The sequence below is a fragment of the Vulpes vulpes genome, chromosome 5 (genome assembly GCF_048418805.1).
Source record: "Vulpes vulpes isolate BD-2025 chromosome 5, VulVul3, whole genome shotgun sequence".
In the NCBI taxonomy this organism is placed as follows: domain Eukaryota; kingdom Metazoa; phylum Chordata; class Mammalia; order Carnivora; family Canidae; genus Vulpes; species Vulpes vulpes.
In genome coordinates this window covers 127,288,460-127,309,581 of record NC_132784.1, presented here as the reverse complement: position 1 = coordinate 127,309,581, position 21,122 = coordinate 127,288,460, and the positions used below count along the sequence as shown (strand labels likewise).

The 21,122-nt window shown below is 50.4% G+C and overlaps 2 protein-coding genes across 5 annotated transcripts in view; one reads left to right on the top strand and one right to left on the bottom strand.

Annotated features, from left to right (window-relative positions):
* Positions 1 to 11,439, top strand: part of COG5 (component of oligomeric golgi complex 5) — a 286,168-nt gene extending 274,729 nt beyond the window's left edge. For both annotated transcript variants that reach the window (XM_025984069.2, XM_072759956.1), the window contains 3 exons: positions 3,582 to 3,708; positions 4,181 to 4,260; positions 10,644 to 11,439. In XM_025984069.2, the coding sequence (XP_025839854.2) occupies positions 3,582 to 3,708; positions 4,181 to 4,260; positions 10,644 to 10,758 (322 nt within the window). In that variant the 3' untranslated portion in view covers positions 10,759 to 11,439. The remainder of the gene's footprint in view (positions 1 to 3,581; positions 3,709 to 4,180; positions 4,261 to 10,643) is intronic.
* A 456-nt stretch (positions 11,440 to 11,895) lies between these two features.
* HBP1 (HMG-box transcription factor 1) overlaps positions 11,896 to 21,122 on the bottom strand; it is a 28,077-nt gene continuing 18,850 nt past the window's right edge. For all 3 annotated transcript variants that reach the window (XM_025984028.2, XM_072759957.1, XM_072759958.1), the window contains 3 exons: positions 16,989 to 17,306; positions 14,179 to 14,320; positions 11,896 to 13,012 (listed from right to left, as the gene is read on the bottom strand). In XM_025984028.2, the coding sequence (XP_025839813.1) occupies positions 12,995 to 13,012; positions 14,179 to 14,320; positions 16,989 to 17,306 (478 nt within the window). In that variant the 3' untranslated portion in view covers positions 11,896 to 12,994. The remainder of the gene's footprint in view (positions 13,013 to 14,178; positions 14,321 to 16,988; positions 17,307 to 21,122) is intronic.

Sequence of the window (21,122 nt, the reverse complement as noted above, 5' to 3'; positions counted from 1 at the left end):
GGAAGTGCCACTCTCCTGAGAGCACTCCTTTCTGAGGACGATATTGTGGCATTTGGGGTAACTGCGTTTTATAACACCTTAATTAATTTCCTTTTGTTCCTTATATCACCTCAGATGGTGATTTATTTTTTAACTTGCCAGTATTTCAGATTCCACCTGGAATCAGGGAGAAGGGAAGTTCTCATGCTGTGTTCTTTCAGACTCTTAAAATGAGCACCAGAAGTAAAATGTCTGCATTTGATGTTTACAGGTAATTATGTCAGTGATGCATGGTATGGAATCAAGTCCAATTTTGCTTTCCATGGCTCTTTTGACAGTCCTGTTAGTGGCTAGGGTAGGAGATTTGGTCTTGGCAGAAAAATAACTGCTCTGACTCAGAGCTACAAAGGGACAGGTGATGAAAAGATCCTGCCTGCTTAAAAACGAGCCAGTTTTCACCAGGCCTGGTTATGGGGGCACATCATCCAGCACCCTTGGTGTGTGTCAGCTGCTAGGCTCCCTCCCTCCAGTCCTGTCCTCATTCTCTTTGCCCTTGTATCATTTGTGGTTTGCATCAAGAATATAGTAGAGGAAAATAAAAACACAGTATTAAACCATGAAAGCAATCTAATTGCTAACCGTACATCTCATATTTGACCTTAAACTCCCTGAAGCCAAGGTAAAAGAGAAATGAAATCAGCTTATGTGATCTTCGTTTTCAGAAGGAAGCAAATACATCAATTTTTAGAGAAAGTTCTGTATTCCCTGTGACTAATGCTAAAGCACCTGTATCTGGGACTCCATACACAGAGCCCTGAGAGGCACGGGGAACCAGAATCCTCCACTGTCATCCTGTAGTAGAGGCAGAAGGGATTCCATATGGCTGCACTTCCCTAAGTCCAGGACTGGCCCCCCAGGGTCTCCTCCTGTCATGGACTAGGGCTCAAGATGAATCCTGCCAAATCAGATGGCACAGAGTGAGCTTTCCTGGGGCAAGGGGAAAGCCTCATAGGACCAGAGAGGCACGGAGAGAAGTGAAGGCATGAGTTCTCCTGTCTCCCCACATCCCTCTTCCCTCCTGGCAGCTGTCAGCCATGCCAGGCCTTCGGGATGAGCCTGTGACCCAGCGCGAGGACCCCTCCCTACCCCCTCTTTTAAAGTTACAGCTCAAACAGGAGCAGCCTTGTCACTGGTGCAGTAAGCAGACTGCTTGGCCAGTGGCTGGATTTGGAGTTCCAGGGAGCTTTCTGGGAATGCCAGCTGCTCAGCACCCAGGGACCTTGGCCGTGAGCTGTCTGAGCTCCGCTGCTGGGAAGTGGGACCAGCACAGCCTTATCCCCATGCCGACCCAGGGTCAGAGTCCAGAGGTCTTTAAGACAGTACCACTCACTGCCCCACAGGGTCTTAAGATGAAGCCAGGTGAAGATACTGCCAAGAGAGACTGTGTGATGTGGTTGAGGTACATAGGCCACTGGAGGGCCATGCTGACCCAGAGAGGATCTGGGGTCCCTAAAGAAATGATCATTGCATGGCCTTCAAGTGGAACCTGTAAACATTCATTTTCTCAGGTTGTTCTCTAGGAGTTATTGTCAGTTTGAAATTGTACTTCTTCCAGGGTTCTCTGTTCCCCACTGAGAATAAGTCTGTCTGCTTTAAAAACAGGTTGAGTAGTTGCTACAGTTGATTATCCTGAGAGAAGCTGCATGGCAAAATTAAGAGCCAGGCTGTCTGGATTTGAATCCTTTACTCTTATCTTTTCTACCTTTTACGTGGTCTCTCTACTCCTCAGTTTCCCTGTCTGTAGAATGGGGGTAGAATGCAGCCTCCCTCGCAGGGTGTCTGCAGGACTATTAACTGTTTTAGGCAGCATCTGGTGCACTGTGCACCCTGCGTGTGGCGACTCGTGCTGTTGTAGTGGTTAAACCTAGGCTCTCACCCAGGTAGAGACCGTCATCTGTACCCACACGGACTTACAGGGAGGGGTGCCTGCCGACAAAACCAGACTTCCCTCAGCCACGGCTTCACAGCTTCCTGGGTGCTTGACTCACTGCCTGCAGCTCTGCTGCCAGATGACTGGGGCCTTGGGGATCTTCAGGGCAAGTGTGCCACAGACTTGGTGTGTCCACAGGAAGTCCCTCATCATGCTCTCTCGGAGGCCGGCTCTGGAGCTTTATGGGCTGTTGGTGATGGCTGGCACAAATGGGCTGAGACGTTTCCACAATAACTAAGGAAAAAGTACAGGATCATGTTATTTGATAAAATGCTTGAAATTAGAAAAATCCCTAGCAGGGATAGATTTCTTTTACAGAATGTTACTATAAAGACATTCTAAGAGGGGCATCCGGGTGGCTCAGAGGTTGAGCATCTGCCTCTGGCTCAGGGCGTGATCCCGGGGTCCTGGGATCAAGACCCGCATCGGGCTCCCCACGGGGAGTCTGCTTCTCCCTCTCCCTGTGTCTCTGCCTCTCTGTGTCTCTCGTGAATAAATAAATAAAATCTTTTTTTAAAAAAATAAAGACATCCTAAGAATAATCTGGATCCAGCGAGAACCAAGCACCTGTTGAGAGCACTCTTGACTCTTGACATCAAACCTTACCATCAGTGTGAGGAAGCTGCTGGTCTCTGGGTTGTGCAGGCTTCCTGGGTGGGTGGGAGTAACTCAGATGGAGTGAAGGAGGAGCCCAGGATACAGAGCTGTAATCACCTGTCCGTCAGAGCCCAAAGCCAGGGAGAGGTCAATGAAAGCTTTCAATGATCTCTGCCAGCCTTCTGACAGGGTGGTAGGTGACTGGCGGGAGGGTAGATGTGCCACCTGCTTCTGTGAAATGGGATCCTCCCAGATGCGTAATGCATTGGAAGGGAGCGGGCACAGATCTTGCTGGGATGTTCGGCAAGGCAGTAATTTTCTACATGGGGGACATAATTGCCCTTTGAAAGTTGTGTAGATGGTGTTTGGGTTTGCCCGTGCATGTTAGGTTATAGCCCAAAGAGGGATTTTATTTGAAGTGAAAGCTGGGGCAGCCCGGGTGGCTCAGCGGTTTAGCGCTGCCTTCAGCCCAGGGCGTGATCCCGGGGTCCTGGAATCAAGTCCCACATTGGGCTCCTTGCATGGAGCCTGCTTCTCCCTTGACCTGTGTCTCTGCCTCTCTCTGTCTCTGTCTCTCTCTCTGTCTCTCTCTGTCTCTCATGAGTAAATAAATAAAAAATCTTAAAAAAAAAAAAAAAGCTGGAAGTTCTGACCAAAATAAGAATCTAATGGTTATAACTGCTTGAAGGCTTCACCGTTGCTTTGTTTTCAGATGAGCTCTAAGAGGGGGATTAGCTGAGCTACGCTGAGGTCAAGTCAGACCCACAGGCCTGTGACTGGGGGTCATGGAAGGAGGGGAAGGGCACGTGAGGCAGCCAGAATACATAGGTTAGGGGTACGTGCATGCGTGTCTGTCTTCAGACTGAACGGGGGGTTAGGAAATCACCAGGTTAGGACAAATGCTGTATCACAGACCCTTCCGCTAGCGTGCTGCTCTGCTGCTGAGGTTCTTCTACGCAGCCGCCTCTTTCAGGATTGAACAGTGTGAAATAACAGTTGCTTTTTCTTCTTTCAGACCCCTGCTCTTCCAGACAAGCGAGCACGTGGCCAGTAGTCCCGCACTGGGGGACATTATTCCGTTCAGCATCATTATTCAGTTTTTGTTCACCAGAGCACCCGCTGAGCTGAAATCGCCTTTTCAGGTAATAAAGTAAAGCCGGAATTCTCTTATGAGTCCTCCCTCTTACGTCTGTGAATCTGGAGCCCCACTCACGGAATGGTCCCTGGCCTTCTCTCACCTTCCTCAGTCATGGATCTCTGCCTTAGACGTATGATGCAGGAAAGGAAGTCCCCACCACTCAGCCCCCAGTCCCTCAGCAGTGCAAAAATTACCTGTGAAGCCAGAATTCCCCCTCTAAGTATAATGACACAAGTAATGGAAGTTTATAAGGCTTTTTTGACGGAGGCCCCACTTCCTATGCTGACCCAGCATAGGAAAATCCAGAAGGTCCTTGGGAGTCAAGAAGGTGCACCAAAGGATTGCCACCTTCCTTCAGGCAGGAGTTTGGATAATTTGGCTGTGGGCATCCTGGAGATCCCTTGTGCCAGTACGTGCTGTCCTTCGCGGGAGGACATGCATGCACTGTCGTCACTGATTTGTGTTCCAACCTGCAGAGAGCAGAGTGGTCCCATGCGCGCTTCTCCCAGTGGCTAGATGACCATCCATCTGAAAAGGACAGGCTCCTCCTCATCAGGTAAGGCCGAGTGCCCCCGGGACACCTGCCTGTTCCCGCAGCCCTGGGGGAGAGGGGGGAGACGCCGGGGAGGAGCAGTGCGTGGGTGGGCGTTCACCCAAGGTGCCACCTCCCTGTGGCCGGCCACCTCAGGGGATGGGCACACATGTTCCCAAGCACCCCACAGTTGCAGCTCCCTGTGTCCTTACTTCCAAATCTTCACATCCCTGTGTCCTTACCTCCAAATCTTCACACTTCACCTGACACAGCCCTAGGAACTGTGTGCCCTGGGTTTGGAAGCCAGTGCCAGCTGTGAAAAGACACCTTGCTTTAGGTCCCCATTTTCTGCTTCATGTTCACGTGTTGCAGTCACTGAACTGGTGGAGCACAGATGTGAGTAAACTTTTACAAAATACCCAAACGTGGGGCGCCGGGGTGGCTCAGTCAGTTAGGCATCTGCCTTCAGCTCCGGTCATAATCCCAGGGTCCTGGGATCGAGCCCCACCTCGGGGCCCCTGCTCAGCGGGGAGTCTGTTTCTCTCTCTCTCCCCTCTCATGCTCTCTCCCTATCTCAAATTAATAGATAAAATCTTTAAAAAAATTAAAATACCCAAACGTGATACAGTTATTAGCAGAAAAAAGGTAAACTGAGCAGCCATGTGGATACCGCACACCCTCCAGGGCGCCTCCCCTGGGAGTCTCTGCGGCCGCGCACCAGGTGGCTCTCTTCCTCAGCCTTCTCTCTGAAATCGCTCTCCCGCAGAGCCCCAAAGACCTTCGAGCCACCAAACCCACACCTTGCTCTTCTTGCCTTCTTACTCTGCAGCTTTAGAGTTGACTGCCACTTCCTTCTGGAAACATCGCACTGACCATTTGACTAAAGACATTTTTATCAATGTTCACTATGTGCCAGGCCTGGGGACATTAAAGCAAACTGAGATGGTCCTGCCTTCCAGAGCTTCCTTGGCACCCCTGTCCTTCCATTCTAATCTCTCTGGCCACTTTTTCCTTTTTATTCCTCAGTCTACTTTGCAGAATCGTCTTCTGTCCCCTTCTCACATGCCATCATGTCCCACAGCGTGTGTCTGGCTCTTTTTCTTCCCCATTCTGTGTAGGCTTTGGTCCCCCAGGCGAGCTCACCTAGACCCCCGATTCTGGTGACCTCTTCTGTCCTAATGGCTCCCAGGCCTGCGGCTCCCCTCAACTGCCCAGGGCCTCGGGCCAGCAGACTGACTGTCACATGTCCCTCCAAGTCTCACACAATTCTCAAGCTCAGAATCTTAAAAACAAATCCTCTTTCTTCTGAAATCTCCTTCTCGCAGACTCCCCATCTTGGTTGGGGTGTCACCATCGTGCCCCAGCCAAGCTAGAAAAACCTCTGCGACATCCTTCAACTCCTCTGGCACCCCTAGTCTCCAAGTCTTCGTCAGTCGTACTTCCTAAGTCGCCCTTGAAGCCACTCTCAGTGCCCCCCCCCCCCGGGGTGCTGATGCAGTTGGTGGGGGGACACGGCGCCCCGCCAGCCTCTGCTTGAGCCTCGGTACAGAGTAGAGAGCTGGGTCCCCTGGCCCGAGCCTCGTGGGGTCCGGAGCACTCTGTGCGAGCGCAGACGAAGCCTGGTGTCCCCACCACCGCCTCCACCGCCCCCCAGGTCCTCAGGGCGGGGACCGCAGCGGAGCTCATGGAGCTCAAAAGGCCTCCCCGGCGGGTGGGCGGCAGGGCCCGGCCTGCGCTTCTCCGCGCCTGTGACGGCGCCGCTGTGAGCTCGCGTGGACCGGGCACCGGGTGCGGCTCCCACGGCGGCTTCGTGCGGGCGTCAGCGCGGCGCTCAGCCCCCCGCACCCTTGCTGAGAGCGGCTCTCCGTGGCCTGGCCGCCCGGCTGCGGGCACATCACAGTGTTTGCTTTCGCTTCTCTTGAAAATGTCTCCTGCGTGACTTCATCGCAGCGCTGTTGCTAAGCCCATATTTAGCAGCTGAAATCAGGCTCAGAAATACTGTCACGCTCTTTCAGTCAGGCCTGCCCATCACTCCACACGCGTCTGGTATCAGAACCTTCAAGCCTGGGGCGGAAAACTGAGCCCTCCTTGGGGGGCTCCAAACACCAAGCTCCTGCCGCAGCCCAGGCTGTTGGCAAGGAGAGAAGCTTTGTCCTAGCGAATGTTCTTTCTTATCTATTATTGCAAAACTAATTTTGTCCCTGCATGCCGAAGCACCGCCAGATGAACTTCTCTCCCCTGTAGATAAACCCAGGGTGAGTATTGCTCTTTAAATGTCAGTACATTTGTTCCAACCTTTGGGGTAGACCCTGTCGTGGGCTCATCTGTCCCCCCCAGCACAGTGTGCTAACTTGTCATAAATAGGCCACGTCAGGATAGCCACTGCTGCTGAGGAAGTGGCAAATAATGAACTCTCCTCCGCCTGCCTCTCTGCTTCCTTTTGACACCAGATGTTTCTCTAGAGCGTGAATGGATACTAGTCACGTAATGGTAGAGTCCGAGTAATCGCGGACTCACGGGGCCAGCTCACTGGGTGTCCCCAGCAGCCCCCCACTGGGCAGGCGCCGCAGCAGACAGGGGTGCCCCCAGGGGCAGGGCGGCCCGGGGGAGGGCGGGGGCCCTCTGCGCCCCGCCAGTGAGTTTTCATCAAAGACGAGGACCGGCTCCTCCGCTCTGCAGAAGTGGTAGGATCGGCCTCAAGCTCCTGAGATTGGCCACAGAGCCGCGGCCCTTTTCAGGGCTGCCCCTCAGGCTCCGCTTTCCCTTGGTCTGTTCATGGCGAACAGCTCCACAGCGTCGTTGACAGGCAGGACCCCTGCCCCCCACCCCGGAGCCCAGGGCGGAACCAGCCCAGCTCCTCTCCCCTCGGGCTGGTCCTGCCCTTCATGATCCTGTTGGTGAGGGCGAGGCTTGCTGTCCTGGTGTCCCGTGGCACTAGCTACCTGCAGTCCGGGTGCCTGAGACGGGACCCAGCGGGAGGACGGAGCCCAGGGGACGTCAGGGACTAGTTGCCTGTGAGGGCACGTGGTAGGGCTTTCCGTCGTTTCTGTGTTTCATTATGAGGCACTGATATTTAGTGCCTGGCAGCAGTGAATTCTGTGTTCCCTAAAAACCTCTTACTTGGCCAGTCTGTGTCACACCGAGCAGTGTTGCCATGTTCCCGCAGACCATTCCCCTACTAATTGTGCAATTCCTGTACTACCTTTTTTTTCTCCCCCCCATAAGGGTAACTTTAACAATCTGCTTATTTTGATTACAAACGAAGCTGAGACTCTTACATAATGCTTGGCCTGACTTCCAAGAAAGCTGATGTTTTGCTCAAGCAAATGAAGTTATTTAATAATTGCCTGAAAATCTTGCTCTCATCTTATGTGGGAGGGTAGCTTTAATCTGTTTTTCTCCCTGTAGTTCTGATGGTGTTTTTCATGAATACCAAACTAACCAAACTCATTTCTGAACTTTCTTCTACATATCGTGTAGTTTACATAATGTCTTGTCTTTTTGAATGCAAATGAAACAGTTGATTTTTATTCATTTATTAGCTAAAATGGATCTAATTCATTCACTACGGAGAGGTCGCAATTTCCGTGAATCTCAGTGCACTAATTCCTTAGACTGATGTATAGACACCATTGTCTCAAAGACAGCCGGAGCCCTCGGGGACTTCTCTTCTGTGTATGAGCCTGCAGGGGCTACATTTTGGGAGTGGGGCGATTGCCCAGGATGCCATAGCAACTCGAAAAGTACTACTAAAAGCAGCAAGATATTTCATAAATAGCTTCATGAAGGTTCAGCTCTGACATGAACTAAGGCATCTCATAAAACATCATTTTCTCAGAGCATTAAATTCCATTTTTCATGTCGCTGCTGCTTTGGAGCATCTGACAGTCACGTTTCTCCTTTATTCTCTTTCTTCTGCACTCTTGTCATTACTTTTCATTACAGTTTATGTTCCTGTATTTCTAATTCATTTTTTAAAACTCATGGATCATGCATTTGTCAAGCACTACATCCTGGGGCTGCGTAAGGGAGCAGAACAGCCCCAACCCTCCAAATGAAGTTACATTCTTAAGAGGGAAACTTAGCATGGATCAGATACTTGCAGTCTAATGGGCAGTGAGGTGCAGTGGGATGACGCCCTGATGGAAGTGTCAGCCGCTTGCTAGCTCCCCTGGAGAATCTGAGGCCGCCTGGCAGCCCCGTGGTGGAAGCCTGGTGGGGAGCACAGCGTTGGAGCACCTTCTAGGTCCATATGTGTTCCTAGGGGAGTACCAGGTGCTTCCCGGGCAGTCTTAAGTCTTGTCCTGTCATGTAGGGTCTCTAACCATATGGCTCAAAATGGGGCCTAGCTCGCAGAGCGAGGCAGGGGAAGGCCCTGCCGGTCCCTCCACACAGCTTTCTTAAAGTCGTTATGCCTTGAGCAGAGCAGGGAGCCAGCCTCCAGGAATCCCAAAATGCCGGGTCCCCCTAAGGCATGGCTCTTGACGCAGAAGTCTTAGACCTCTCCACAAATTCTCGGGACTCCAGGTGGTTTCTTTGGTGCCGCCTGGAGTTAGGAGAGGCTCTGTCCTGGCAAAGAGCCCTGCGGGGAGGACGGCATGGAGCAGCATCCCCAAAGTAAGGAAGAGAACGGAGAAAGACCTAGGGGAACGGGGCTCGGGAGGGAGGGGAGAGTCTCTGTGGTGGGGAGCAGCAGGCCCTTCTGCAGCGCTCCCTTGTTCTTTCCAGAGCGATACACACTCCGCGGGCCTCTCCCTGGGGTCCTCAGGTTGGGCACGGATCTCAGACGTGCCGCCGCGCTGCCCGCCTCCAGGGAACGCGGACACCTGAACTCATGATTTGAAGGGGTTTTGAGGCCACAGCAAAGTATCTAGAACCTGGCAGAAGCACAGGGGGTGGGGGTGTGCTGAAGCTGGTGCTCAGTGGGCTCTGAGTGTAGACACCGGCCTCATGGGATAGTGCGTGGCAGGCACCGGCATCAGTCCTGCTGGCAGGGCTGGGCCCCGCCTCCGAGGCGACAGCTGTGACTGTGCACCGCGTGGCAGGATTCAAGTGGAAGCAAAGAGTGGGGGGTGCTGGGTGTGGAAATCAGTAAGGTAGGTTAAGAGGACTTTAGAGACTTGGGGAGAGGTTGGGGCCCTTTGTTGACAAAGGGAATGGTGGGTCAAACGCTACCCTGAAGAGTTTTCCCCCTAAGTTTCTTTTAGTTTTTTTAACTTAAAAAACGTTTTTTTTTTTTTAAGACTTAATTGAGAGGGAGTGTGAGTGGGGGAGTGGCAGAGAGAGGGAGAGAAACGAACTCCCCACTGAGCAAGGAGCCTGATGCAGGGGTAGATCCCACAACCCAGTTTAACTGTCTGACCCACTCAGGTGCCTGGATAGACTTATTTTTGAGGGCAGGTTTAGGCTCAGAGCATATTTGAGAAGTACAGAGAGTTCCCATCCACCTGCAGCGCCCCCCCATGCATTGCCTCCCCCATTTCCCCCCACCACATCCCCACAGGTGGTCCATTGTTACAGTTGACGAGCCCACCTTGACATCATCGGCACCCAGGGCCCATGGTTTCCATTAGGGTTCTCTCTAGGTGGTTTAGAGTGCTCTGTTTCTGACAAGCGAGTTTGAGGGCAGAAACTGGATAATTCTGCCCAGAACACAGATGGAAACAATCAGGAGGCCCGGGTGGAAATAGGAGGACTGGGGAATGTGTCACAGCCGGCCGTGAAGCAGCTGGCAGGGCGGAGGGCTGCGGAGCCAGCGATAATCAACACGTCTGACCAAGGGGTCACTGTGCTCCATGTTTGGGAGCAAAAAACAGTTAAAAATTACATCTCAGACTTGGGACTGAGTTTGTGATGTGAGCTGAGCGGTGGTGTTACGAACTTCCATCTTCATAGAAATGTTCTCATCTCAGTGTGCAACTTTTAACAGGATTGCCAAAAATTTTGTCAGGGCATAAATAGGCCAATAATGAAAAAGTAATCTATCAACCATTTTTTCTGGCTCCATTTAAACATGATATGACATTTAAACAGATCGTTGGTGCAGAGATTAAGAAACTTTCTCCGTAAAGGTCCAGAGAGTAAATACCGTGGGCTTTGCCGGCCGTGGCCTCTGCGGCTGCGGTGGACGCCAGGCCGCGCCCAGAGCTCATTCAGGACGGCACAGCCTTCACCTGGCTCAGCGCCCCGGCGGTGCGGGAGCCCCCCCACCCCAGCGCACCCCGAGCTGGCCTCTGCGCGGCGCGGGGCGCCCCCTCGTGGCGCCGGGGGGAGGGGAAGGGCAGGAGCAGGGCGGCCCGAGCCTCTGCCGAGGCCGGGAATCACGCTGCAGGCTGGCGGCCACTTAGCTCTGCCACCCCGCAACCTCCAAGTGCTTTCCTGTATTTTTTGACTTTGTTTTTTTTCAGGGGCGCTCTGGAAGCTTACGTTCAATCAGTAAGAAGTAGAGAAGGCAAAGAATTTGCACCAGTTTATCCCATCATGGTTCAGCTGCTTCAGAAAGCCACGTCTGCCCTCCAGTGACACCGGGACGTTGGCCTCCCTTCTGCGTGAACCCAGACCAGGTTGGCAGTTGGCCTAAGAAACACACTCTGAGAACCCGCCACCGTCCACTACTGCAGGAATGTAATCGAGCTCTCCGGATCCCCGTCTTCTGCCTCCCTCTTTAGCTCCTCTCTCTTAAGTAGTGTAAACCGTCGAAATAGATTCGTTCCCACCTTCAAACTCCGTGGACCTGATTTTTCCAAAAGATAGCCAACATTTTTCTTTCCTCCTTTCAGGTTTTTTCTGAGAGTAGCTAAAATTTCTTTCCCATTACATAAGATTACCCCTGTATGTATGCACACATCCGAACTGTCACTGCTTTTTAAGGGATCTGATCAAGTTATAAATACCGTTGCTCCCAATTAACCTTTGTCCCCCCCCAGATCATTGGATAACCCCGTGGTTTCCAAATTTGACTCCACGTTAGAGTGAGTCACTGGTGGAAAACTTTCGAAAATTCTAATGCCCGATTTGCACCCTATATTGCCATGTCCACGGGTAGGAAGGAGCCAGGCTTCAGTTTTTCCAGACGTTTGCGGGCATTTCTCTAATACGCAGCGACGTCTGGGAACCACCGGTATATCCCAGAGCTAAGGCGCAGGGTCATATGTTGTTTACGTCCTACCGTATCTATTTTAATAAAGACAGAGCAAGGCTGTCTTTTGTACTCTGCGTGTCATTTTATTAAAAAGCAGACTTTGGGGGCTGTTTAACTTTGTAGTAGAGATGTCGAGTTAAATTGTTAAAAACAATTTTTAGTCTACAAAGTCTTACAAATAGATAATCTAGATCCTTGTTTGTCTATTGCCGTGACCTGTCACTAACATTTTTTTTTTTTTTAAGATTTTTATTTATTCATGAAACAGAGCGAGGGAAGCAGAGACACAGGCAGAGGGAGAAGCAGGCTCCATGCAGGGAGCCCAACATGGGACCCCATCCTGGGTCTCCAGGATCACACCCTGGGCTGAAGGTGGCGCTAAACCGCTGAGCCATGGGAGCTGCCCAACATTTTGTTTGTTTTTAATGTTTAAAAACCCCATCGGCCACTTCTTAATATATTTTCCATGCCCTGCACCTGTTTAGACCTAAAATTCAGTCAAGTTCAGTCAGCAGAAGTCAGAGATAAACAATTTTCTTTCATTTTATTTGAAATAATATACAAGAATAGAGTGTGCAAAATTCAGGGGCAGCATCATGAAGAGGTGTAAGGAACTGAGATCAGTTTTACAGCTGTGATTCCTACCCAGAAACACCACTTGGTAAGTAACATGAAAAGCCATGATTGTAGCTCAGAGCAGAAGCAGCTGTCTTGCCGCGTGTTGGCAACGTGCTCTCACCTCAGACAGCTGGAGGAAAAGTAAAGTGCGCGTGTTGCACCGCAGTAAGTGCAAAGTCTGCCCCCACCATAAACATATGATGACAAACAAGATATTTAAGATATGTGGCTGAGGAGATACAGAACACAAAGTTAAAAAATACAATGGTGTCAACTGTTAATAGCACCATTACAGTGACTATATCCCAATGCTATTAACTACCTCGACCTGGGCCCGCGCCGGGCCTCGCTGGAAGCAATGGATGGGCCTGCCTCGCGTGCCCGGGGGCTGGGGGGCGTGCCCGGGGAGGGGCCCGCAGCAGGCGGCCCTCCTCAGGGCACCGCCGCCATCCACCTGCCGCGTGCTCCGGGAGCCTCGTGGCACCGGCCCCACTAGGAGCTCCCGTGTTTGGCACAGATGCTGGGCCATGCGGTGGTCGCTCAGGGAAAGGCCGGCTCCCAGCTGTTTCATTCCACTATGTGTACAATACAGATTAATAAGCAGTAAGGAGCCAATGTATAGACAGCAGTTACATATTTTTAAATTCCCCTTTTGTACAATTTAAAATAAAACATGTATACACTCTCCTCTCTTTCTACTGTACTTTAGCACCACAGGATATCAATTTTCAAGCCTATATTACCTGATAGACATATATGAAGTTTGGAAGAAAAATAAGGCAATTTGGTTTACAATGTTGATAGTTTTAGCTTACTTAATGCTCTAATGGAGAAAGCAAATCCTCACTCATATTATTAAATCATTTCAAGACTCAATGCTATCAGTATCTTATGGTCACACGAATTCAGGACAAATGGTGACACCTCGATCTTCTTACGTCCTTCCGTCAACAGTCAGTGTTTATGCAACTATAGACTTAAGAACATAAGCATCCTGGCTTAATGCTGCTGTGAGCCCTGTGGAGACAGAATTAAAACAGCGAATGTTTACAAATCAATCCACAGTAATTCGACAAATGAAAGCAAAGATGGTTAACAGAATGTTTATGAACTTACTACTTAAAAAAGATCACTTTCTCCAATGGGATGATTTTTAAAAGTGTGCTAACACCTGCCGGCTCAAACATCCAGAAAACGTATGAAAATGGTCAGAAGAGATGGATTAGCAGGAGCAGAAAAGCAAGGGGATCCAGGCCAAGTCTCACCACGCACAAGTCTAAAGTAATACAGAACTTTGGAAAACCAGCAGAGCCCCCTCTTCTATGGGAGTCTGCCTACCATCTACTTCTTTAAAAGAAAATTCTTAATAAATATAAGCAAGTGTGAGCTGCGTGTTACTCTAAAAAGATAACACGCATAAATGTATACAGAATGATGAGCGGGAGGCATCCTTGGCCAGCCCTCCCCCTGCAAAGGACGGATGTCTTCCTCTTAGTTTTTAAATGGTGTTCCAAACTGAGCTCACTCTCTTCTATCGTGAAGTTTCCCTCGTAATTAATCTAAAAATACAACTTAAAAGTTGCTAGCCTAGTAACAGAAACGTTCTAAGAATCAAGTCCATCCAAGGCTGCGTTATCATGGTGTAAATTCATTATGAGTCTCTTCCTGGGCCTATTTCTCTCCTTCCTGAGGTTTTAATCTAGGAATTCTGTGCCAGTGTCCAATGGCCCCACAAAGCTTAAGGTGTCCCATCTTCCTTGGGCTCTGCCCAGTTACGGGATGAAAAGGCTGCTGGGCTGGGCTACCCCAAGACTAGAAAGGTTTTGTACTGTGCTGCTGAGTTTTTTACACTGATCTTCCAACCCAACTAAAAATAATACCATTCCAAAATTATTTTTCCACCTCAGCATTTCTGGATAAACCTTCTTAAGCATACTGGACATTTCCACTTTCCATGCTAAGAGTAAAGAGCACTTCATGCTTAAAAAAAAAAGAAAGAAAGAAAGAAAAAAGGCAGCCTGCTTCATAGGATGGTGTAAAAACATTATATGTTATGAAATATAAAAAGGCTGAGCAAGAGCCTCGCTACCACCTTTTAAAGGTTAATAATCATTGCTGCACGTGCCAGTACAGTTATGCAGAGAAGTCAGGGTCTTTTTGAGCAATTAGTTGTTGAAACCTACTGAATTGGTTCTTTTCCTTTTCCAACAGTCAGGATTTAGGCGTTTCTGTTCTTCAGCCAAAGCCTTAGCTTCTAACGTATACATCCTTCTCTCTTCGTTCTTCATTTTCTTCCACCTGTCACCGAGGATCACGCTTATGGCTCTGTAAAATAAACACGGACACCACACTGAAGGCCAGAGCTTCTCTTAGATGCATGTCCAGTGCTGCTACCTCGGGAAGAGATGGAAAGTCAAAAGAAAAAAAGACCAGAATCTTGTCCAACAGAGAGAGGGAAAAGGTCAAGGCTATAGTAGTCATTTCCAGTAAAATCTCAAGTCCCATGGGCCCTTTCATCATAATTTTGGCAGTTAAGGCCTCCTGGAATAGTGCCAGTACTTCCAGTTGTCCAAGGACATCCAAAATGGCTAAGAATTCAATGTCCTACAGAGCTTAAAGGAAAAAGTATTTCAGAGAAACGGTTTAAGTTACCACTGGCTCTCTCCTGGCACATCAGTTTCCAAGATGCTGAGACAGCAAGGCAGACAGCGTTCAGTATCAGCAGCATAAGGTACGAGGAGCTACTCTTGCTTTCTCTTTGTGCCCACAACCCATCAAATACTTAGGATTAAAGCCTCGTCCATTCACGCAACCACAGTGAAACTGTGGCGGCGTTAACTATGTTATGTGCACCGTACCCTTCCCCTCCAGAGACAAAGCCGAGGTGCTTTCTGTACTTGGGGAGACCGGATAAACTCAAAGGGAAAGAAGCCTCACTGGATAAAACACATCATGACAGAAATCTGAAGCTATTTCAAAACCATACAGTCTCATCCAGAACATGCAGGCAGAAAGCATTTCCCTTCTGTGAGGAGCTTTTAACCATGAACGCCACTGACATAAAAGGTCAGAGACGCTGCGCAAGGTGTACGCGAGTGAGGGCAGTGCCTGACGTGCAAGCGAGAGCTGAGCATCTGAGCCTCAAGAGGGAAGCACAGCTCTACTGCGTAACAGGAAATTCCGTGTGTAGTAAATATGTACATATGTATATATGTTTTTCCAGTATGTTGATGCAATTAAATGCTGTACTGCATCTTCTTTTATTAAAATGGAAACTAATTTTTACAGCTTCTGAGTTAAAGGTACCACCTAACAGTTGACACATTCACCAAATTGGTAAACATTTAGTAGGGATCAATTCCCAAATCAGGTGCATTTGGTTTGAGAAGTTTCTCTTTTTAAAATGTAAGTACTTAAAAATTTAGCTCACAACACCAGACTGGCAGTTGCCAGAGGCTGGGGGTGGGGTGGGGTGGGGTGGGGTGGACGAGATGGGTGAAGGGGGTCAGAAGGTACAAACTGCCAATTATAAAATAAGCTTTGGGGCTGTAGGGTGCTGTACGGGACTACAGTTCATACCGCTGTGTCGTGCATGTGAAAGTTGCAAAGAGTAGCTGTTAAAAGTTCTCGTTAAAAGAAAAATTTATACTTGTGTAGTGATGGATGAGAACTAGGCTTCCTGTGGGGAGAGTTTCACAGTATCTACAAACATCAAATCATTAGCTGACCTGAAACTATGTCCATTCCCTCTCCATCTATAAGTTAAGCTCCTAAGACATTCAAACTGGAGTTCAAAACTCAATTATTTTATGTGGGTAATCATTTGGCTTTTCTCATGATGTCAAGGAAAACAGTACTTTTGATTTTCAGGGAACCAGGAAAACTGGAAGATGTAATTTTAGTACATAGAGAATTAGGCTGGTCTGATAGGGAGTGAGCAGCGGATGCTCGCTGAGAGGATAAGCAAACAGTAGAAAGGACTAGAGTCAGTTTTATCCCTGGGTTCTAACTGAGGACACCTCTAAGTTTAGCCTTTGGCAGTTTATAATAATTTCCACATTTGTCGAAAGACTACAAATTGCCTCTCCCTGCACATTCCATAGTATGACACAGATGTAAGGACATCCTTGGGATCTGACACAAACTTTTCTATAAAGATGCAACAGTTAGTTGTTAGAACTGTGTCTTCAGGGGCCCCCGGGCAGCTCAGTGGTTGAGCATCTGCCTTTGGTTCAGGGCGTGATCCCGGAGCCCCAGGACTGAGTCCCACATCCGGCCCCCCGCAGGGAGCCTGCCTCTCCCTCTGCCTGTGTTTCTGCCTCGGTTTCATGAATAAAATCTTAAAAAAAACCCCAGTCTTCCAACAGGTAAACAAACATTTAATATTATTTAGAAGGCAGATCCTTAGGTAACCGGATTCTCTCTAGGTATTATAAAATACTTACTCATGACCCTAAAAATTCCACTTAACCTTTTATTTTTTTTTTTAAAGACTTTATTTATTTATTCATGAGAGATACAGAGCAAGAGAGGCAGAGACACAGGCAGAGCAGAGCAGGGAGCCCGATGCGGGACTCGATCCCAGGACTGCAAGAGCGTGCCCTGGGCAGAAGACAGGCACTAAGCCACTGAGCCACCCGGGATTCCCCCCCACTTAACCTTTTAAAGTCAACCTAAGAAAACAAGAATTCAATAATAAAAGGTACTGGAGGGGGGCACCTGGGAGGCTCAGTCGATTAAGCCTCTTCCTTGGGCTCAGGTCATGATCTCAGGGTGCTGGGATCCAGCCCCGCACTGGGCTCCCTGCTCAGCGGGAGGGTCTGCGTCTCCCTCTGCTTGTGCTCTCTCTCTCTTTCTCTCTTTCATTCAAATAAACGAATAAAATCTTTAATAATAATCAAAAGCTACTGGAGGGCGAGTTTACTTCACTATCCCAGTTGCTGTGAAACTGCACTGAAGAGTTATTTGTTAGAATCAGAAATACCACTTTTACCTGTTATCTTTCCCTGGATACATCTGAGTATATTCAACTCTGTATTTTTTGGCAAAAAGCATGAAGGCATTCATTGGTCTTTTGCACTTGTTAGGAGAGGTGGCACTCACAGTCCCTGAGCTGTGGTTTTTGACAGCTTTAGCATACAAGGAATTGGAAGAGAGCTGTGAGGATCCTGGCGAGCCACAGCTTTTACTGAGTCCAGATCTTGCAAAGTCTTGACCTCCGGGCCCTCCACAAGACAAAGACGCACGACGCTGACGAGCCATACTACTTAACACATAGACTGCAGAAGAATCCATAGGTGTGAAGTCATAGCTAAAAAAAAAATTTATTAACATGGTTTTAATTCAATTTAATTAATTTGTAAAAAACAGGATAAGAAAAAAACCTTAAAACATCTGATTGGAAACTTGAGCACATGTAATGTTAACCAACCCTACTTTTAACAACTTCATCACCAATAGTTGCTTCTAAGATGAAAGCTTGTATTTGCATTGACTAAACTTATTTTTTTAAAAATCTGCAGAGAATACAAAGTTAAAAAGAAAACTTCAAGCCCCCCATAAGAATGTTAAAATCCACGCACTTTATTCATAGCAAGTACCTCCTCCAGATCCCACACAACCCACTTAATTACTACTTTAGATTCACTTTAACAAATTTGATAATCGGATTTCTTGGCCTACTGAAGCCTAGATAAAGCTAGAGAATTAAAACGGAGTGGCAGGCACATACCAGGACTAAGGACTACTGTCTTGCTACACAAGACAAAGTGTTGGGAAGGAAGAGTCAAAACTGTTGAATGCAGCTAAAGAACTTAAAAGTCTTTGTTTAGGTCAAAGCGGTCATTTATACGTCCACCACCCCTAGAGGCCAACCATTAGAACACAACTTGGTACCTTAAAAGCAAAAGCTCACACCTATCAGTGGAGGCCACGTTCTGGGGAGTATACTCAGCTTACCATCGGCATGGAAACAAGCCACGTCCACATTCTCTCGTTGATTTTCCCAACAAGCTTGCCTAGGGAGTACCCTTACCTTCTCTATATAAAGAAACAGGCCAAGAAAGGAACAAGTACCATTCACCCAAGGCCCCGGGTCTGGGCGTCCCCAGGGCCCTGGGTCTCCTCACCAACACCTTGACCCTGGCTGACCTCAGGGTGAACAAGCAATAACCAAATTAACTGAAAATACTACCTGAAAAGTAGAGCTAATGGAGCCGACAACCTGAAGATTATACCTGTCCGAAGATTTCTTTTGTTCCAAATGTGTTAACGCCTACTGCTTACACGTTTTATCTTAACAGAAAAACCTTTTATTCTAAATCAGCCCCTACTCTCTCCCTGAAAGGGAAACTCTGGTAATACGTCACAACAGGCTGACGTCAGCTACAGGACAGCAGGGACGTGCCTGAAGGTGGAGCAGCAGGCGACACACAGTAGCCGGACGCAGGGCCGGCCGGCCACGCGCTGCACACGATGAAGGGACCCCACCGACCACCAAGCACACAATGCCTGGCTCTTGCAGCTACCACGTGGGACGAATGTAAATGGGACTCCAAGGTCGCCCGGTCAAGGCTCGGCCCGCTTGGCGCGACGTCGGGCCTACGTCCAGCAGTTTCTGCTCTCCTCGAGCCCCTCCCGTATGTGATTTAGGAAAACAGCAAAACTGAACCTGCATTATAAATGGACCGAATCTCCACCAAAGGAAGCATCTGATTACAGCGGGAAATACGGGTTCCGGCAGGGAGCGGCCAGCGAGGCACGGGAACCTGACAGCACCGTCCAGCCCCACCGACGCGACCTCCTGCACCCGAGGCACTGGGCCCGACGGCAGCATTGGACGACGGCACGGACGGTCTGAGCACCGGCAACGTCCGCGGAGCGCCCCCCCCCCCCCCCCCCCCCCCGCCCACGGGCCCTTCCCGCGGCGCCGCTCGCACCCCGCGGGGCAGCCCCGCAGCGGACGCCACGACGCCCACCGGGTCTCCCTGGGGCGCTGGCGCCGAAGAGCCCCGTGACGGCCCCGCCCACCCCCACCCGAAGCTCGGTGGGAGCCCGGCGCCCGCCCGCCCGGCCCGAGCCAAGGCCCGTCCTCCAGCTTCGGGCCCACCCCGGCACCTGGGCCCCCCCGGCCCCGCGTCGGGCGCTCGGATACCCGACGACTAACTGAGAAGGTAAAGAGTCAGCTCCGGAGGACGAGATGCTGCGAGGGCTCCAGGGCGCCGAGCCCGCCCCGCACCCGCAGCCGCACCCGCACCCGCACCCGCACCCGCACCGGGGCACGGCCTGGCGGGGTGAGGCGCGAAGGGCGGAGCCTCAGGGGCCCCGCGGCGAAGGGCCGGACCCTCCCTCACGCCGCGGCCCGGGTCTGCTCCGGCTCTGGCGGCGGCTGCGGTCCGCGGCGCCCACGCCCGCCCCCCCCACGGGCAGTGAGGCCGAGGCCGCGGCCCCGCACAGGAAGGCCCGACCCACCCACGAGGGCCGCCTGCCGCCTGCCGCCGCCGCGCCCCGCCACGCCGCGGTCTGCCCCCGCCCTCGGCCAGGACCCAGGAGAGGGGCCCGGGCGGCCCCCGGGAACCTCTGGCGGCAGCACGTCCTGAACCGGCCGCGGCCGGCGCCGGCGCCATCACCTTCCAGGGCCTCTCCGCGGGCGGCCCTTTGCCGGCTCTGAGGAGCGGGAGGGCGGCTGCTGCCGGCTCCCCCGTGTCTCCGCCAGAAAAGGAGAGCAACGTGCAGGGCCGCCGGGAGTGCGGGCCGCCCCGTGAGCGCCGCATCTGCCCCGCAGGGCTTCGCCACCTACTTCTACAGCAGTAAGTCCCTCAGGAACGCAACGCGGAGAGCAGCGCCGAGGGCGGCAGCACGTCCGTCCGCGGGGGGCAGCCTGCGCCCTCAGCACGCGGCCGCCAGCACCCGGGCCAGGGCTCCAAGGAGGATCCCCGTCACTGCCACAACAGGGAGGGCGGCTCTCGGTGCCCGCGCCTGCCCACAGCACGGTTACCCCGCACACCTGCTTTCCCCTGGGGGAGAAGGCCAGCGTGGGACTTGGGTACGTGCAAGGCCACAGCCCACCGACAAGCCCCCAGGAGAAGCCTGGTGCCGGGCGTCCAGCAGCTCCCCTGGCAGATGCCGTCATCCCTGCGGAGACGCCGAGCGCGCTGTGCGCCTTCACTGCGACAAGAGTTCCGGAGGCCTGGCTTCCTCCAGACTTCGCCCCGCGCCCTTCCCTTTCTGCGATCTTGCCTCGTATCCTTTCACTGTAGGAAGCCTTAGGCCTAAGTGTGACTCCGTGCCAAATCCTGTGAGTCATCCCAATACCGCTGAACCTGGGGTGGTCCCGGGGTCCCCTGCGTAACTGCATAATGTGTCTTCTGTATACTACGTAAAAATTATGTTCCTAGATTTATCATTTTATTAGGTGTATCTCTGAAGAACATCTGATCCCAGAAAAAAAAAAGGAATGATACTTTATATTTCTGAGACTAATCTTACTTAACATTACTTGGATAATTGATCCATGTTTTACAACATAGGACTATGGCTCATTCATCTTCCGCTTATAAAAAGAATCCCACTGTGTGATTGTATCACAATTTGTGTGTTCACTGCAGCGGATGAAGACTGTGCCGTTCCCATGTTCCCACTATGCTGAGCAACACAGCCATGACCGTATTTACACGTCTCCTGGTGCGTGTCTGTAAGGATCTACTTCTCTAGGGTACACATACTTCTCTAGGTGCAACTATTACTGACATTCAGTGATGTAGGATAAAGCCAAATCATCTTCCCAAGTTCTTCTATCTCTAGAATATGCTCACCAAAATGTGAGAGGATCACTGACCTATACACCCTAAGAATGTTTAGAGGTTTGGACCTTCAAACTGTCTCATTTCTCTATAATTTTTAAAAGAACAGTGTTCATGAGGGATATAATCAAATAGCATTTAGACTTTAATCTGCAGATGTTTATTGAGCATATAACCTGTGCCAGGGCCTGTGCTAAGTGAAGTTGCTTTTTAAAAAGAATAGCCTCACATATCCTTTTGAAATAAAAGTATATTAACGTTATATTTTATTATGTGACAATTATCTTAAAGAAAGAGTCTTAAAATCCCAGATACCTACAGACGGA